This window comes from Melospiza melodia, chromosome 16, assembly GCF_035770615.1.
Source record: "Melospiza melodia melodia isolate bMelMel2 chromosome 16, bMelMel2.pri, whole genome shotgun sequence".
NCBI classification, from domain to species: Eukaryota; Metazoa; Chordata; class Aves; order Passeriformes; family Passerellidae; genus Melospiza; species Melospiza melodia.
In genome coordinates, this window is record NC_086209.1 from 8,954,620 (window position 1) to 8,972,912 (window position 18,293).

The 18,293-nt window shown below is 39.9% G+C and overlaps 2 protein-coding genes across 4 annotated transcripts in view; one reads left to right on the forward strand and one right to left on the reverse strand.

Annotated features, from left to right (window-relative positions):
* The window catches only part of PAK3 (p21 (RAC1) activated kinase 3), a 174,942-nt gene extending 163,838 nt beyond the window's left edge, over positions 1 to 11,104 (reverse strand). Inside the window, exon 1 of the mRNA XM_063170537.1 lies at positions 10,998 to 11,104. The gene's annotated coding sequence lies outside the window, so the exon portion shown is untranslated. The remainder of the gene's footprint in view (positions 1 to 10,997) is intronic.
* The window catches only part of CHRDL1 (chordin like 1), a 37,452-nt gene extending 19,458 nt beyond the window's left edge, over positions 1 to 17,994 (forward strand). The window contains exons 5-12 of one of the 3 annotated variants that reach the window (XM_063170545.1): positions 3,804 to 3,949; positions 4,709 to 4,802; positions 6,853 to 6,920; positions 7,610 to 7,784; positions 11,038 to 11,232; positions 12,933 to 13,100; positions 14,200 to 14,289; positions 15,345 to 17,994. In XM_063170545.1, the coding sequence (XP_063026615.1) occupies positions 3,804 to 3,949; positions 4,709 to 4,802; positions 6,853 to 6,920; positions 7,610 to 7,784; positions 11,038 to 11,232; positions 12,933 to 13,100; positions 14,200 to 14,289; positions 15,345 to 15,475 (1,067 nt within the window). In that variant the 3' untranslated portion in view covers positions 15,476 to 17,994. The remainder of the gene's footprint in view (positions 1 to 3,803; positions 3,950 to 4,708; positions 4,803 to 6,852; positions 6,921 to 7,609; positions 7,785 to 11,037; positions 11,233 to 12,932; positions 13,101 to 14,199; positions 14,290 to 15,344) is intronic. The other 2 variants (XM_063170542.1, XM_063170543.1) reach the window with 2 other exon arrangements.
* Positions 17,995 to 18,293: the final 299 nt, after the last annotated feature.

An 18,293-nucleotide genomic window follows, 5' to 3' on the forward strand; every position in this document is an offset into this window, starting at 1 on the left:
TTAAAAAAGATTTGTTTTGAATATAATCCATTTTTGATACAGTTGTATTCTGTTGTCTGTTTGTAAAATCTGAAGGATTTCTTCAGCCAGATTTAACCTCTAAAGTTACTTACAGGATAAATTGAAATCTATATCAGGTCATGTGAAGCCCAGGTTGTACATCTTGGCTCCTGCCATTACCTCATGCTAATGATGGTGATAAATCACTGCTGTCCATATTGCAGACTCATGGTCTTATCTTGATCACACTAAAATTGTAGGGAAATATAAGCATGGCCTCTCAACTTCTATACAGAACTCTGAGCCCTTACAGAATAAATGCCAACCACAGAAACAGAGATATTTCCTTTACAATGATGCTATAACATCTTTACCCTATACATTGTATGTTGCTTCCACTGACATGCTAAGAATGCCAGGAAAAACCCTTAGATGGAACCCAGTTAATTAAAAGGATTCACACAGATGGTTTGCCTGGTACTTTACAGAGGCAGCTAATTAAAGCAATGTTAGTCAGCACCATTAAAATGCCAGATAAAGCTTTGGGAACAGTCCTGATTAACAAGCAAGATTTACAAATAGAGCTTTGAGTAATGCAGCATATTTGCAGTTAATTAATCTGATTCTAACCTGTCTTTTCTAAGGCACAGAATAAGGTATGCTGATATCAGTATTAATGACCAAATTTTTCAAAGCTCAAACCTGGCACTTATTAAAACAATCCACAATGACTCTAATTTCACATTCTACAAGAGAATATGATATCATGGAGGAGTCTGAACTCCTCTAATTAGCCATGATTTAAAAAGCATTAGAAAAGAAACCAAGTCTGAGTTAAGAAAATCAGTCACACACCAGCAAAGTTAGACAGAGAGAGAAACTGCTCCAGACAGAAATTATATTTGGACACAAAAAAATAAACAAATCTTCCTTGCAGCTCCAGGCAAATGCTGTGTTTGGAGAGGATCAGTTGTGCTCTTCAATATGCCATCTCCAATATATGACTGTATATATATTTTTTGCAATAACAAGTAATGTGGTCTTGATCTGAAGACTTTTTAAGACCTCACTCTCTGCAATAATGAAATATGTCCAGTCACTTATTGTGCTAAAAGATGACCACATGGACAGGCCTGTGCATAGGACTTAAATCATGGTCTTATGTCCTGAATGGAAACATGGAAACTGACTTCTCTTACAATTATTTAATCAAATATGACTTCAATTCCCTGAAAGGAGGTTGTAGTGAGGTGGGTGTCAGTCTCATCTCCCAGGTAACAAGTGACAGGATGAGAGGAAATAGCCTCAAGTTGCATCAGGGCAAGTTTACATTAGGTATGTTTAGAATGTTTTGACAGACAGGGTTGTCAAGCACTGGAACAGACTGCCTAGGGAAGTGGTGGCATCCTCATCCTTGGAAGTGTTCAAAAAACATGTGGCTGTGGCATTTGAGGACATGGTTTAGTGGTGATCATGGTGGTGGTACTAAGTTGAAAGTTGGACTTGATAATCTTAATGGTCCTTTCCAACCTTAATGATCCTGTGATTCTCTGGTTTAAAATAGCCATAGAAATTCATCCCAAATTCCAGACAGGTAGATGTAGATGTGTTTTGGGCTGCATGTAATGATTTAGCTGTCACAGGCCCACCTCTGTGATCAATTAAAAGAAATACAGATGAAAACAACTACCTAGTGCAGCTCTCTCTGCCACCATTTTCCAAGCAATAAAAGTTTCACCATCCTCCTTCCTTATATAGAAGCCACAGTTAAAGGACATTTGATGATTTCCTGCAGAACTGAGTGATGTGGCATATACCAAGATAAATCTGCAGTAAAATTTACTCCCTTCATCCAACACTCTGAAAAGTCATGGTGAGTCATTCAGGTGTTGGTCTTAGCAAATGTCAGCCCACAAGCAGAACACACACTGCTTTTGGACAGGCATCCCACATGGGCACAGCAATGTCCTGCAGAGGCTCTGTGAACAGGGCCTTGTCTCCAGTCAAGGACCATCTGTGTTATCCTTTCATTTCTCCTCCCATTTTAATTTCTTTCCAGTCTTCTGCTCAAGGGGCAAGGGGATAACTAAAGGTTTGTCAGTCTTTCCTACTGCTTTCCATGAGATGACTCTCAGAAAACCCAAGAAAGAGATTTAAGTTTTGGGAGGCATCCCAGTCCTGAAAAGTGCTTTTTAATGCATATTTTCCAATATTTGGGCATAAATAGTAGCTGAATTTGTCAATTGAATTTTTTCCTGATGACTTTTGAAGGATTTCTTAATTAGAGCATACATCTTGCCATTCCGCACTGTGCATTACTAGCAAACCATTAAGTGCCAAAAGCAATGCATTTCTGTGCCAAACACAGATGTTGTCAGGACTTTGTACTCTTTGTAAGATTTTGGAAAGGTGTCATTTGACACTCTTGATTGCTTTGAAATAATGATGAATCCAGTGTTTCAGCTGTGGAAGTGCAAATACCAAATGTGTCAGGCAGTGAAATGTCAGGCAAGGAACCCTGACTAGCTGACTTCTGCCAGTCTCCTACAGATGGACTTTGCTGACCCCATACACTCTCAAATACTGTAGTACATGTATGTTCCACAGACAAATTTCACATTACCCATTTAAAATGTTAATATTTGATGGACCAATGTTATTAATATATGCTTTTATGGAAAACTAAATGTGTTTAATGGCAGTGCATACCAGCAGAAAACTGCCTTTTCACTTGAGCTCACAGCAGAAAAATGTACGTTCTGTGGTGTCATGGTTTCACAGAAAAATATCTCCAGGTTTATCTGATAGGTAATGAAAGGGACTGTAGGAAAACCTGAATATTCAGGTTTCTTTTACATGAAAGCCCAAACCCACTGATTGAAATTTCAGCTGCATTCCTAGAAATCTGCTGTGATTTGGGCTCCAGAGAACAAACACTCCACTGTTACTTCACAGAGCCCTTGTTTGAAATGTCTTTTCCCATGCTGAGATGCTAAATTCATGTGAATATAAATACGTAGTGCCAGGTTCACTGCCCAAGTAGTATCAAGTAACTTACATTTCATGGTTAAAGTGTACTCCCTTTGCACAGTTTATCAACTGCTAAGAGCTAAACAATCTAGGGGATGTTTTAGCATAAGGTATGGATAGCTTTATGGCTTAGAAAAACATTTAACCCATGTGGTGCAGAACTCAATATGATCCTGAGTTGAAGCAGGAGGTTTCAGAGTTGAATTGATGCTGCCATATTGTGCACTTTGTCATATGCATCGAATTCTGCAAAGTTCCCTCATCTGTACATCTGACATTAAAATGAGAGTGCATTAGTGCATGTCAGAGAAAAATCAACTTTTGGCTAGCTTTTGGCATTTGCTTTGACAAGTTTTGCCCGTTTTGAAAACAGCAGCAGCAATGAATTGTGAAAGCCACTAGGAATAAATAGTACATGGCTCTCTCTTGGCAGTCCCATCATCATTACTGCTGCTCCTCTACCTAAAGGTTTGTGCCTGTAGATGGCAAGGAATGATCCATGCCCTGTGGCACACCTGAGACAGGGCCATTAGTGCTGGCCTTGGAGTTGGTTGTCAGCATCCTAGGATTAACTGGGACAGTCACCTCAAAGTGTCATTTACCAGAGTTCAGCAAGGTAGTAGCATATCACTTGTACTTGGCAGTATCACAAAACTTGTCCTTCCACAATAAAGAGAAATTAGGGAGAAGGGAAGGTTTTCCTCCCCTGTTTTTATGACATTGTGAATTTTCAAGAACATTTGCATGAAATGTTCCTTTCCCCTTGCTTCCAGAAGACTCCCTTTTCTCAGTAAGCAGCAAAATCACCGGGAAATCCTGTGAATACAATGGCACCACCTACCACCATGGAGAAATGTTTGTGGCTGAGGGCCTTTTCCAAAACAGGCAAGCAAACCAGTGTGCCCAGTGCAGCTGCTCAGTAAGTAACATGATTTGACAGATCCCTGCTCTGTCTATGCTCCAGTTCTCCCTTCTAGAAGATATGACACTGAAATATAAGCAATGCATAGCAAAGACCGGGAATTGAGAATTAATGATGAACTCATGAGAGTGCTCAGAGCTGGTGAGAGTGTGCAGTACCTGGTAAATAAATGCCAGATGACCTCTTAAACACAGTGCACAGTGCATACTCTGCATCTGCTGTGACCTGAGCTCACAGTGCACAGGCAGCAGGTAAAATACTGCTGCTTAGCATATATAGAATATTTCTCTTCAACCTAACTGGAAAATATAGCACTAAACCAATGACTGATTTCATTTAGACTGAGCTGATAAGTAAAGAGCCCCAAGGCTGGGAGGGGACAGCACTGAGCTGGCACTGGGCCACAGAGCCATTCCTGAGATGTCACAATGCAAATCCAGTATATTTGAGCAGTCACCCAGTGACTCTTCAGAGCATGTCTGAACCAAAACATCCCTCTCAATCCAACCAGCTCTTCAGTATCAACTACTGGCAGCTCTCTATTTCCTCTCATAAAATCATAATCATATTCTTCATGAACTAATAATTGCATAGGCCAAGTACTGAACAGACTGTTCTAATCTAATATTCTGCTTTTTGCATAGAGTGTCATTTATGTAAACACAGATTTAAGCATGTCCATAAAAAAAAAAAAGAATATACAGTACCAGACAATCAACAACTCCTTCTAAATTCCCTTTTGTATTTTACTGGCAGGAAGGAAATGTGTACTGTGGATTGAAGACTTGTCCCAAGTTAACTTGCTCTTTCCCAGTTTCTGTTCCAGAGTCCTGCTGTCCAGTTTGCAGAGGTACGTTCAAGCCCGGTCACAGAAGGACAGGCTCTGAACTTACTCTTCCCCTTTCAGAGCCTTGTCTGTGCACCAGCACTGTCAATCAGGACACTTTCTCCAAGTTTCCCATTTAATTACAATCCAATGCATTTTGGGAAATTACTCTGTGAGTGCCAGCAAGGTAACATTGCTACCTTTGTTTTCCTAAATTGAAACAAGGTGAGAATGCTCTGATGATAAAGTTGCATCCCCCTAATGAGGTAAATCAAGGCTTCAAATGATGTATTGAAGTAGCTGCCATTACTATGGCTAGAGAAGCTTTGTAATAAAAAGATGAGATTCTATTTGACAAGTTAGCAGACCTACTCAAGTTGTGCAAGACAAGAGAATTTAAATTCAGAGGCAAGGGCAATTATTTGAATTTAAATTAGGTGTCAGACAATACTCAGGTGACTTCAGTATTTTACTAGCAATTGCAATTTAGATCTTGTGGACACTTCATTCTAGGGCCCTTCCCAGCCTCTCTGAATGTCTAAACCTAACTGTCTGTCTAAAAGCCCCAAATGTCAGAATTTCTAAATGTATTTTATCTCACTATTAGTATTATGGCACTTGAACCACCACTTTCAGGGTATCTAAGCATCTATGGCCTGTTCTCAAAGCTGCAGATAAGCACTTCAGGTACCTGTGATTTTCAGAAGTGCCACTCAAAATATCAATGATGCCAGGATGCTTTGAAAATTTCCCCTGCTTGCACCTTTGTGCTGCTTCATTCTTTTGATATTCTGCTTGTTTGAACTCAGTGCTATTGCATGGTAAAAATAAGGAGTATTATCTAGTTAGTTGTATACCTTTCCCTATGGTGCAAGAGCTGTGAAACACAAACCAGCATAGTCCCACAGCACCTGACCTGAGGAGTTGGCTGAGTGCACAAACTGAACCAAAAGCTCTGAGCAGTGGAGGGCTGAGCCAGCAGGAAGGTGCTTGAGAGTGCATCAGTGCTAATAAAGCAGCAGGATGCAAAGAGAGCTGTGTGCAGTTTGAAGGAATGAGTCTTGCACAGAAGTCTGTAGTCCTGTCAGTGCAGCAGGGTGACAAAGCTGCTTCCTCTGGGGACCATGCAGAGGTAATTAACTCATGTGTGGCACCATGGAGGAGCTGAGCTGATCTCTCAGGAGGGCAGTGCTCTGTGCTGCATTAACACATCACCTCAGAACAAGGATGAGGATCTCTCTGCAGTTCTCCTTGCACAGAGATTGTTCCTCATTCTTTGCCATGTTATTCCGCAGCATCTTTACAAATCTTGAAACTTTTTGCCAGACAAGCTGCTTGTGAAGCCACCTAATCTCAAACAAGCAAAGTGATAGTTCTGTTCCCAGGAAGAAATACAGTGATATACTGTTTTAATTGTAATACACTGACAGTTAATTAAAGAAAATCCTTGTTAATTGTCTGATGTCAGTTACCAGGTAGTTATTTGAGCTGTATCTGAAACCAGCCTCTTCCAGTTACAAAAATCGATCTGACTTTCAAAGTATCAAACATAGCTGTGCAGTAAACCAGCCTTACACTGGAGAAATCAATCATCATTCACAGTCACTAATGAGAAACCAGTTCATTAGCATTTCCATAGCAGGGCTGAGATTACATCAGATTATGCACTAGAGGCGACCCACTGTCTGCAGATCCAGGGCTTTTTAAATGTAGTCTCCTGTCTACTGCTCTTATTTAAAAATGGTAAAATGATCATTTATCTCATAATCTACCTTGTCCTTTTCAATATGGCAGAAGCTCTTTTATCTCACTGCTCTGTTTTCTATGACACGCAAACCTAAACAAAATATTTGCAAAGATCCAGCACAGCTCACAGGGAGGAAACTGTGAGTCAGTTTCTGCTCCCTGCACGGCCAAGTATATTGCTATCAAAATATGCTGATTTTCATATTCATTCCTTGCTACTCACTAGAACCTAATACAGCTGTAAAGCGAGGTGAGACTTTTCCCCTCTGTATCTCCAAGGTGTCGCACAGTTACTCCTCTAATGGATACTGTTCTGCTTCATGTACAGGAGATGGAGAATTATCATGGGAACATTCTGATGGAGACATATTCCGGCAGCCAGCCAACAGGGAAGCTGTAAGTGGCACCTACAGTTTAAAGACAGACTTTCTTGCTGTGCTGGGCATGGCAGTACATTGGGGAAAAAGCAGAAAAGGATGATAAAGGGTCTGAATATCTACTGCTTCATTCTGGGTTCTGTGAATCTAGCCCAAAACAAGTTTCTTTCACTCAGCCTGAATTCATGAATAATGCTGAATTAGAGCAAGAGCTCCTGAAGTCTCTGGATTTGTTTTTTTCTGGATATGCTCTATGAGAATTAAAATTGACAGCATTGGTTTGCTCTGCAAGAATTGCTTTTAAATAATAATTGCAAATACTTGCTTCCAGTTCACATACACACATATATTTACTATAGGGCTTCACTGTCTTTGGTGATAAAAGTATCCATTAACAACTTACTGCTCAAGAGATGATTTTTATAACATTTGGAGAGAATCTGTAGGGCTTTTAAGCATTAGGTGTACTACTTAAATACATGAACTTTGGGTGAGTGGGAAGAATCATGTCTATAAAATAAGGGCTGTAATATGAAACCTTCAGGCTCATGGGCATTTAGGAAAATGATTCTCTGAAAAGAAGCAGTGTTTTTAGAAAACATGCTATGCACTACTACACCTACTTTCATCCAGCAGTACTCGTTCCCTACTCCTGCCCCTTGTTCATTGCGATGAGACATTGACTCTCCTCTCTCTCTCTGTCCCCAGAGGCACTCCTACCCCCGCTCCCATTACGAGCTGGCAGGCAGCTCAGGCAGGCAGGCAGTGAACGTGCCCCGATTCCCCAGTGCCAGGAGCAACCGCGGGGTCCTGCCCGACCCCCAGCAGGCCTCGGGAACCATCGTCCAGATCGTCATCAACAACAAGCACCGGCACGGCCGAGGTAAGGACGGGCACTTCTGCCAGGATTGCTCTGGGTCAGGATCAGCCCCTAGAGCTCAAAAAGACCTCTCAAAATATACAGCAGGATCTTGAAAATTCACACTGATATTGAGAAATCTGATGCAAATGAGGGAGGAAAAAGCAATATGCTATGGAGGATATGAAATTCCTTCCTGACTGAGATCAGGTCTGCCTATATGTACAACATTGCATTTCGCTCTGCAAAAGTAGTGTTGCTCTCTGAGTTACTTTGTAGGATTGTGCCCCATAATTCTGAGATTTCATGTGCTGGCTGCCAGGGAAGTCAGTGCTTTGTGTCACAAAGGACACCACAATGCCTTTAGATTCACTAACTTGTTCACACAGTGACTTGTCCTGGAAGAAATTGTTTGTGACTATTTTCTTTACACTCTCCCCAATTTTGTAACTTTTACAGCTGCAAACAGCTTATATTTCAACTGTCCTGCAAATCTCAGACCATAAAGCTTTGCCACAGTATCAGGCCTCCAAGACTTAGCAAATTATTCTCACGAAAGACAGTCTCATGTCTTCCCCCACCTTAAACAAGTTTCCTGAGACAGTGGGATACAAGGGATATTTCCCTCCCCTGTGACCAACACAAGAGGCAGAGTAGGCAATTAGCCTGTACTGGATGCCCAAGCTGTAGAGAGGCAAATTTAACCAATGTAATGATTCTCACTGAAAGAATCTTTTAGTGCCTCCTTCTAATAGAATATAGGACATGCTACATTTTGGGGACAGCAGAATTCTAAGCCCGTGTGGCAAACCATATTCGATTCATGCTCCTCATGCACTAGAGGAAAGACAAAAATAAAGGGAAAATACCAGTTCACCAGTAAGTGGGACAGCAGGTTTTGTACACTAAAAAGGTTGGAATGCTCAGTTCCCACAGGGGGTGTACCTCTGTGAACAGAGGTCTGCAGGAACAGGCCTAGGAAGCTATAAAAGAAATAGCTGTAAAAACACATGCTCAGAAGAGCATCTATCCATAAATACCAGTCAGCATAGTTAGAAACTACCACAAAGAGTTAAAATCCCTTGTATTAGGGCCAACTAATCTTTTAAGGTATTAACTAACAGAAGGAATGTTGGCTATAGGATCTTTATTATCCACCTGAACAAGCATGAAAAAGCATTCAGATCATGCCAGTGTTTTATGGTGAATCTAGGAGCAGGAATCTCCACACAGTGCAATGTCTTTGACATGTAATTTGCACATGAAGATATCATCAAAGCAGTTTCTAACTGACTTGTTTCAGCAAATAAAGGACATACAGACGAGCAGCATATTTCTGGATGCAGTCTAACTTCAGACACTCACTGCCTGGAGAGTGTCTGAGAGATCCCCATGATGGAAACAGGAATGCTGACCATGTGTTTTCTTTTGTTCCTGTGCAATTAACAAGTGTTTTAGTAATTAATGCACATGTCCCTTGAGACACATTTCAACAAGTTCAAGAAAAAACTCACAGTTCTTCTGACATGCAAATACTGTGTGGTTGTGAGGATACAGATTTCTCATTCTGAGCATGAAGAGCACTAAAAACAGGAGAACTAGAAGTTATTTGCCAGTATTTGGCTTCTACTAGAGTCTTCATCTCCTGCCTCAGAGTATTTATTTAATTGTTCTGTGTCAAAAACCCCTTAAAAGACAGAGAGTACGTATCCATACAATGTCATGTATTATCCCTTCATCTGTCAGGGACAGCTCAGAAGTATTTATGTCCATAAAGGATCTGGAGAACTCTGGCTGGGGGAAAAGAAGTCCATGGAAGCATACAAATTAGCAACAGTATGCTATTAAGCATGTAAGAAGCCTGCTGAGCAGCTGAGTACTTACCAGTTTTTTCATTTCTAGTTCTTCCTCCCATGTTCTTAGTTCACAGATAAAACTTCACTTTTATTTGAGAAACAAAACTGTTTCCTATCTCTAAAAAAATCCCATGTCTTAAAAAATAGTTAAAAAGTAGCAAATTACCAACAAAATGATAGCATAAGCTCATGAAAGACATTGCAAAAAACACTCCCCATAAATCTCAGTAACTCACTAAAATATATAAACCAGTTGGTTACATCTGTTACCAGTTAGATATAAATTTCAGATTACAGATAAAATTTAAATTGCTTTTGAAAGTTACGGGCAAAATAGGAACATATTTTACAAATAAAAAACATTAATAAAAATGATGGCATATTAGAAGAATTGGAAATATTTACAACATATCCCAGCTCACTTTTGTTGCTTTTAGAAATCAGGCAGTGCCCTTTCTTTCACCTTGTTAGGATTAGTTTGCATTTTTCTTTGTGTTTATAAAATATTTAAAAAGAAAGAAGTAGGATTTATAGGACAAATGGAAACATGGTGTAAAGTGATTTAATTCCCATCAACTGCTGGGTGACCCAAAGTGGCTTCTACCAGCATGGATTTTTCCACTCTCTTTGTGTCAGCTGTATTTCTCTGAATCCCAGGGGCTCTGATGAATAAATATTCTGAAGTTCTTAGAAGCTTTTGGAATGAAATTTCAGTCCCTAATGAATCTTTTCAAGTTTTCTTGTGATTCCAAAAGCCAAATGAATTTATATACCTATCGACATACATATTTCCACAAAGGAATTAAACTCCATTTTGCAAGTATTCTGTGTTTTTTTTCTGTGTGCTACATAGCAGAATTCTCATGTACAAGCAATAAAAGGCCCAGGTATCACTAATCCAGCCAGCTGATAGCATTGCTCTCACTGCAAAGGCTGTGTTCAGCAAATGGCTGGAGCTGTGCAGATGACTCAAATGACATGAACCTATTGTCTCCAAATTCAATTCAAATGCAGCCAAAGCCACTGTAGCAGGCTGTGTCCTGTGTGTGGACTGAGAATATAAGGGGAAGAAGTGAGTTTTCTAAGCTGGTTAATGCATAACTGAAATGCATGAACTGGGGTGGAGGGAGCTAGTCAGACACTTGACTTTCACTGTTTTCCTCAAAACTTAATGGACTTCAGCAGAGTTGGCATCAAGGAAAAACTGCTCAGAAGAGGGTGACCACGGGCTCAGACTCATTTTAAATAAAGGAACTACAAGTTAAAATTAAAAAGCAGAGAAATAGACCTGAGATGCTAACAGATGATGTATAGAAAGACTACTTTAAAAAATGAGCGTGAATTAAATGAATATTTATAGACAGGTAGGAAGTGAACGTACCTTTTCCACTTGAACTTTTTCTTTCTCTTTTCTTCTGTAGTTTGTGTTTCAAATGGCAAAACATACTCACATGGTGAATCTTGGCATCCCAATCTCCGGGCCTTTGGAGTCGTAGAGTGTGTGTTGTGCACCTGCAACATCACCAAACAAGAATGTAAGAAAATTCACTGTCCAGAACAATATCCCTGCAAATACCCTCAGAAAGTAGAAGGAAAATGCTGTAAAGTCTGTCCAGGTAAAACAAAGTTGATCACAGACCACCTTTTTGCTGTGCATGTTAAAGGGCTTGGCTCAAGCCTCCTGACCACAAGCTCTGATGTGAACAGCAGCAGCAGCTGTGCCATGTTCCAGTGTGTGTGCAGGGGCCTCAGTGTGAGACAGGCAGAGCTGCCTGGCCACCTCTCCTCTTGCTGCTGCTCCTCACACAGGGGACATGCTGCTGGCACATGTCCTTAGCAGTCACTGCCTTTCTCTCTGCTGTTAACACAACTTCCTGATGCTCATTTCCAAAGAGAGTATTACAGAAATGTATACAGAAAGATCATTACTGCCAAAAGACTCCCATCCTTCCCCCACTACAGTGCCAACAGAACCTTCAAATATTTTCCAGCTTCTAAAATCCACATGGAGATAACATCCTTTCTGCTTTTTAAAATGTACCAGAAGGATTCATAACTCTGATTGGTGTCAGTTACATAACTTAATCCTTAAAATAAATACTAACTTATCACAGCTTTAGTATTGTGTCTATGCTGCACTAATGATAAAACTCATGTAGACATTACTAAAATAAATGCTTACAGCTAGTGAAAAATCTCCTAAAAGGATTCTGCTGATGGTTTTGCCAAATGAAAAGCCATGCTTCATGTAATAGAAATGGTAAAGGACTGACCAGCTTCCTTATGTGCCTTTAAACAGTTCCCTTATGTACCCATTTCTGTGTTTGTTTGGTGATGCACTGGGCAAGAATGCTCTGAGGGAATGAGCTGCTCAGCCACTTTAGAAACATTTGTAGAATGCACACTTCCCATCTTCTCCTGCTAGTCTTGCTTACTGGGAAAAAACCACGATGCAGTGGCAGTAGGCAGCCAGGAGGTGTGTATCTGGGTCTTTTGGATACTTGTGAAGCAGAGATCCACAGATTTCATTGGAAGAACAGCCAACAAAGCCTGGATAGCAGGCTTCAATAGAAAAATTCATGGCAAAAAGGAGGTTACTGCCTTGTTTTTTGAGATCCTATGTACCCATTTTTAAGAAACCTGAACCTTTTCCTACAGTCTGTCTTGTACCTATGGAGATGTATTAATTGTTAGGTGTTTCCACAAAAAGTGGTCTGAGCCTCTAAGTTGCATCATCTCTCTTATATTCCTGCCCAACTTTCAATCGCAAACAGAATAATTACAATTTCTACTCAGTCTCTACAACTTTACCAGGTGGGCAAGGGATAATGTGTGCTGTGGCTGGCTCAGGCTTGCACTGGCCATATGGCTGCTGCCAAGCAAAATGCAAACCTCATAGATTCTTTTCCTCAGCAAAACATTAATTTGGGTCTCTTCACTCTAATCAACCACCAATTTTCATTTAGTTCTTTTACTACCCTGAGATTTCTAACATAATTTCAAAATATGCTTGAAAAGTAGACAACAGGTTCAAGACTTGTGAGGAGTCTCTCAGACCACATTGTTGTACACAGCTCATTCCCTTAGGAAACTGGATTACAAGTATAAATACTGTCTTACCACCATGGACAGGCTACCAGAACGTGGCAGAACACTGTTAAGTGTCTGTGTTAACAGCTGGAGATGGATTTGTGTGGTCATACAAATGAACATTCTACTTTCAAACTAACCATTCATGGCTATTGATGCCAAGTAAATTCTGGAGGACTTGATTATAGCTGTAGTATGTGCTCTGTCCTTTTTGTTTTTTAAACAGAAGATGTGCCAAGCCAAACCTTTGACAACAAAGATTACTTCTGTGGGAAAGAGACATTTCCTGTCTATGAATCCATTTTCACAGAGGAAGGAGAAACCATCAGGAAAATTGCAATAGAGATTGAAAAGCCACCTCAAATAGAAATACATGTGTGGACAATTAAAAAAGGTGAGTTGAGAAAGTTCTTTTTTTAAACAGTGTATCATCTTCCATTAAAATCCCAGGACAGTTTACAGATTTTAAGCATTTTGCTGTTCTTTTGGCTCTTTAGGATATCACTATTACACAACTTCCAACATACTCAAATATTTCTGTACAAAACTGATTAGAAACACAAAGCTGTAGTTCTGCTAACTCCTACCCTTCATTGGGAGCAAAAGCACAATGACAAACAGGTTTTCAGTATTACTTTGTGTATTTTATTGCAGATAAATGGGTAGTAGGGTTTGAAACAAGTACCTGGAGGCTCTTACTTAGGATGGACCAAAAAGCTTTCCATTGAAATTGGTCTGCCCTGTCTGCCATGTGATGATACACCCATGATGGTGCATATAGAATATGGCCAAAAATGTGTTAAGGATGGAAACAATATATTTTACTAGACTAACTGGTAAAATTAGAACAAAATAGAGAAGATTCAGAAGCCCAAGCACTACTGCAAATCATGAACTTTCAGTGTAATAAAAATTATCTCCAGCTTCATAAAAATCATCCCTATCTACTTGAAGCAAAAAGCATATGATCCTCATGGGGAACCCTCACACAGTGCACCCTTTTGCATGGAAATGATGCATCTCTAGATGCTTTAAAGGAAAAAACCAAGGCCAAAGTGGGAGCAGAAAAGAAATCACAAAACACTGGGTGCTTCACAACTACCTTGTGTGTTAAAAAGCCACAAAGCCTAATAATGATTTGACAGTCATGTTGCCTGCTGGCTCAAAATGGTATCTGACTGCAGAATTATGCTGTTTTTCTCCAAGACACTGGGACTTTTGGCTTCTGTTGTAATCTTGCATTTACTCATAATTAGGAAGGATTCGATGTTTTGGAAAAGAATTGGCTAATTCTCACACCCCTCACAAACTCACTGCAATCCCAGTTTCACAGGAGAATAGTTTTACAGGGGAATAGCAAAAAAACAGAGGGATGGAGAAACAGAATTTAAAAAAGAATAGACTGAAAATTTTATAAAAAGGCAGGACAGCACTCCAGGTTTAGAACAATGGGCACATTCCAGTAACATGCACTTCTCATTTCTTTGCTGAAGGAATTCTGCATCATTTCTATGTTGAAAAATTGTCCAAGAGAGAATTTGAAGGACTTCCTTACTTCAAGTTGATAACAAGGACAACCCTTAGTAAGTAAAATTCTGACCTACTGAGGTTTCTACTCTCCATATAATCATAGCCATGAAAAACATTCTCTGTTACTCATCCCAGTCAAAGGGATGTACTGAATTTTCCTCTAGTATATGATCACAGCATTTGATAAGTTGAGATTTAAGTAATTGAAGTACAGCAATTTAAAATATAGATACATATAACAGTAGTTCATGTACTTGCTGTCTTAGTCTCTTGTGTTTTGATAAAGTACAATATAGGATCTTTTCTGCCCATGCTAGGGTAAGTCTGAAATATGACTAATGTCAGCACAGCTGCAGAATTTGGATTTATTTATGTAACATGTCAAGTTACCCCAGTGTTTTAGAAAGTAATTTAGGAGGGAAAAAAATCAGATATTTTTAAAGGGGTTCTACATGCACTTCATATTACAACTTGAATTTTTTTTCTATAACTTTTTCCCTAGTTAAAAAGTCTTTTCCCCAGAAATAATATATTCTTAATTGTTACAGACCTCTTGAGATACAGATATGCTTTCATATAAAAAATTCCCTATTTTTTGCTGTCAGCCTTCCATAAGCTTGTCATTGTTATCTGCAAGGTATTCTAGTAGCCAGTAGTATTCTAGTTACCAGGACAGCATGCATTTCTGTTACCACTATCATTAATGTGTAGAAATACTATTTTCCATCACACTTTGTATTAGGCACAGGTAGGAGGAGTTCAGAGCACATGAAACATTTAGCTGTGTTGCTTCCCAGCTTTTAAATACTTTGGTTTACCAGGGTATCTAGTGTCATGAAATGGTTGAATAAATAGAGCCAACTTACAGGACTACTTAATTAAAGAAAATAGTAATATTCTGATCCATATTTGTTTTTTTAACAAAGTTATTTTGCATGGAATATGTTACATGGTTGTAAGATGCTTCGAATATTTTCCATGGGAGGATTGGACATTCCCTCTTTGACCATTGTGAATCAGTTGGTTTGCAGAGTGCTTGTAAATGTCTTCTAAGTCCCTGTGCCCTTTTCTAAGTCAATATCTGTCTCCTTTGTGTTTTTGTTTTCAGGCCAATGGAAAATATTTAGCGAGGGAGAAGCTCAGATCAGCCAAATGTGTGAAAGCAGAGTGTGCAGGACTGAGCTTGAGGATTTGGTAAAGGTTTTGTACCTTGAAAAGTCTGAAAAGGGTCACTGTTAAAGGAGACAGCACTGGAGGGAAAAACACAAGAAAACTTCTGAAAACTTGGATCTGCAGCTGGACTGCAGGCTTATTTTGCTTAAGTCAGCAGTTGCCCTAAACCCTAAAACTATAATGCAGTAATTATTCACATCATGCACAGCAAATTTGCTGCTTTATGTGTAGTGGTCTGTGTCAACTGTTCAAATATCTCCTCCAAAAGACTAGAAGGCTCTGTGTTACTGGTGGGGGAAGGAGAAAGAAAGACTGTGCTTTCCTAGAGTTGCATTTCTTTACAAGTTAAAAAGAGAAACCAAAACATTTTTACTATTATTATTTGGCAAGTTATTCAAACTAATGAAAAGAAGGACGCCTAATAAATGTGCAGAAGCTATGGAGAGCATTATATCCTGTCCTGATATACCATATCCTGTCCTGATATGGTATAATTCTCCTGAATTTATACCATTTCTGGTGTTGAAATTACTCATGGATTTCTTGTAGTAGTGGAGGAAAAATAGGAGTGATACAATGTTCACATTGGAGACATAAAAACCAGATTTAAACTAACAGACTCCTTAGCAGCCTGCCTTTGGAATGATGTCTTGTAGTTGAGCAAACAAAGTCCATAAACTGAACAGCAGGTGTTAGTGGCAATCAATATATTTTTGTAGCAATTGGAGCAAATGTTGGCTTTCAAGTGGTTTTCACTGTTTCTTCCACCCGCTTCTCTAAAAGTGTTAGCTCCCTAAAATAACCCTAATAACTTCATTCTTCTGGGCCCTATTTACACATGCTCTTGGCTGGTAAACCACCTTCTAAAGAGATGTGGCAGAAGGTGGTGAAGTACTTGCAGTATTTTCAAAACACCTAAACCATTAAAACACATGATTAATAATGCCTTAAAAGTTGTGACAGAACTTAATTTATTTGTTCTGAGTTGTTGCAAACATAATCTTCATTTTTCTGAGGGTGACGTCTCAATTCTCATGTGTCAAGAATAGTTCTCTCCCATGACAAACAAAACCAGCTATAGTCTTGTAGAGCACAACAAGCATCTGCTTGTTGTGACAACTGTTATCTTCTCAAATCTGAGAGATTCTGTTAAATTTAGTTTAGCATATCTACAGTGTGTTTAAGAGAAGTGACTTTCATCTGCAGAGTAATTATAATAATTTGAAAACTATTTTCACCAATATCCTGCACTGCCCTGTGGCTGCAATATTGGATTAAATCCCAAGATGCAAGTGACTCTGCCTGCTTTTGCTCCCATTTTCTACTCCACAAGCACAGGAATAGTGCTGTTCAAACACAAGCTAGGAAACAAAGCTTTATGGAAATGGCCTGAGCCAGGGGCTGGAGCTTCACAGGGAGTGAAATCAACAGTGACAGGAAGGATTTTGAGGTTTGTCATTCTGCCAGTGACAGCACTCAAGGGTGTCCACATTCCTAAAGGGATGAAATTGTGGGAGAGGTTGGTGCTGAATGCCAAAAGCCCATTCAGGCAGAGCTTCACCATGGTGAGGGGATCCTTGGCTGAGGCAGCAGACCCTGGCAGCCTCCATCAGCAGTGCAGGCCTCAGGACCAGGCTTCTCCATGGCACCCAGGGCCTGGCCATGCTGTGTGTGTGAGTGGGATGCAGAGCTTCTCAACAAAGAGGAGCAAGTGAGGAGAACAGACATGAAGCTGAAGGAAAGGCTGAAGGGAATTAGGAGAAAATATCCAGGGTGATGTCAGGACCACCCTGCTGCCCCTAGGGCTGGACAGAGAGCAGATGAGATTTGGGCATACAGGCCATTTGAAAGTGCAGCAAGTTGAAATGCAGGAACACCTGGCTAAGAGAAATCCTCTATCACTGTTCATGAAAAGGAGAACTAAGTGAACTGTCCTGCCACCTTTCCAGGGGACTGATACTTCCATAAATCCTGTCCTGGTGTTGGAAAGGGGTGTGGCATATCTAAATACAGGCCCTAAGACCTCACTGCACCAGAGCTGCAGTGTAACTGTAGAAGAAGCAGTTTGGCATGAGAAGCACTGATTGCACATGGCAACTACTGGGTTGAAATGTGCTGCAGGACTGTAAAATTTTATTATAAATCTTTAGGAAGAGGTTCTGAGGAATTGTAGTGTTCTGGTGAGAAGACCAGCAGTTGATTTCTCACCTAACAGGCATTGTCTGTTTGTAGCAGTAGCTGGTGGCAAAAGACTAAGTGGAAAGTGTACAGTGTTTGTAATTTTTTTATAAGGATGGCAACCTGCTTTTTTGGATTTGTGACAGGACTGGTGGAATCCAGATTGTGTATTTATTTTATAATAAACACTTCTTAAGAAAAGCAAAAACAATCATAAGCATCATTTAGTAAAATTCAGTGTTGCGTTTTTCCGGTTTCTGGTCACTAAAGAAAACAAAATACACAGTGTCATGTTTTGCATTCTCTTCATGAGATGTATGTCTGTTACAGTACTTATTTATGTACTTGTTGTATCACTTTGACCTGGTTTGATAAATTAATAAACTCTGAAGTTGATAATAAAATAAGATGGTTTGCCTAGGGTGCTGTTTGTTCAAGGTGTTTGGTTTCAGCTCCCTGTTTGCAGGTGGCTGCTGGCACCTCAAGGTCTGATGCCATGTGCCCAGCTGGGTGCAGTGCATGACTGCCTGCTGTGAAATCAATACTGAGATATGCAAGATTCAGACTAAAAAATACCCAATTTAATTCAGCTTTCACCTACCCAGCTGGATTAAAGCATTGACACCCATTTATGGAAAACAACCTAAGAAGAAATCAAGCATAGCCAACTGAGAGAACAGTACAGGACTTACTGCTTTCTGGGCAA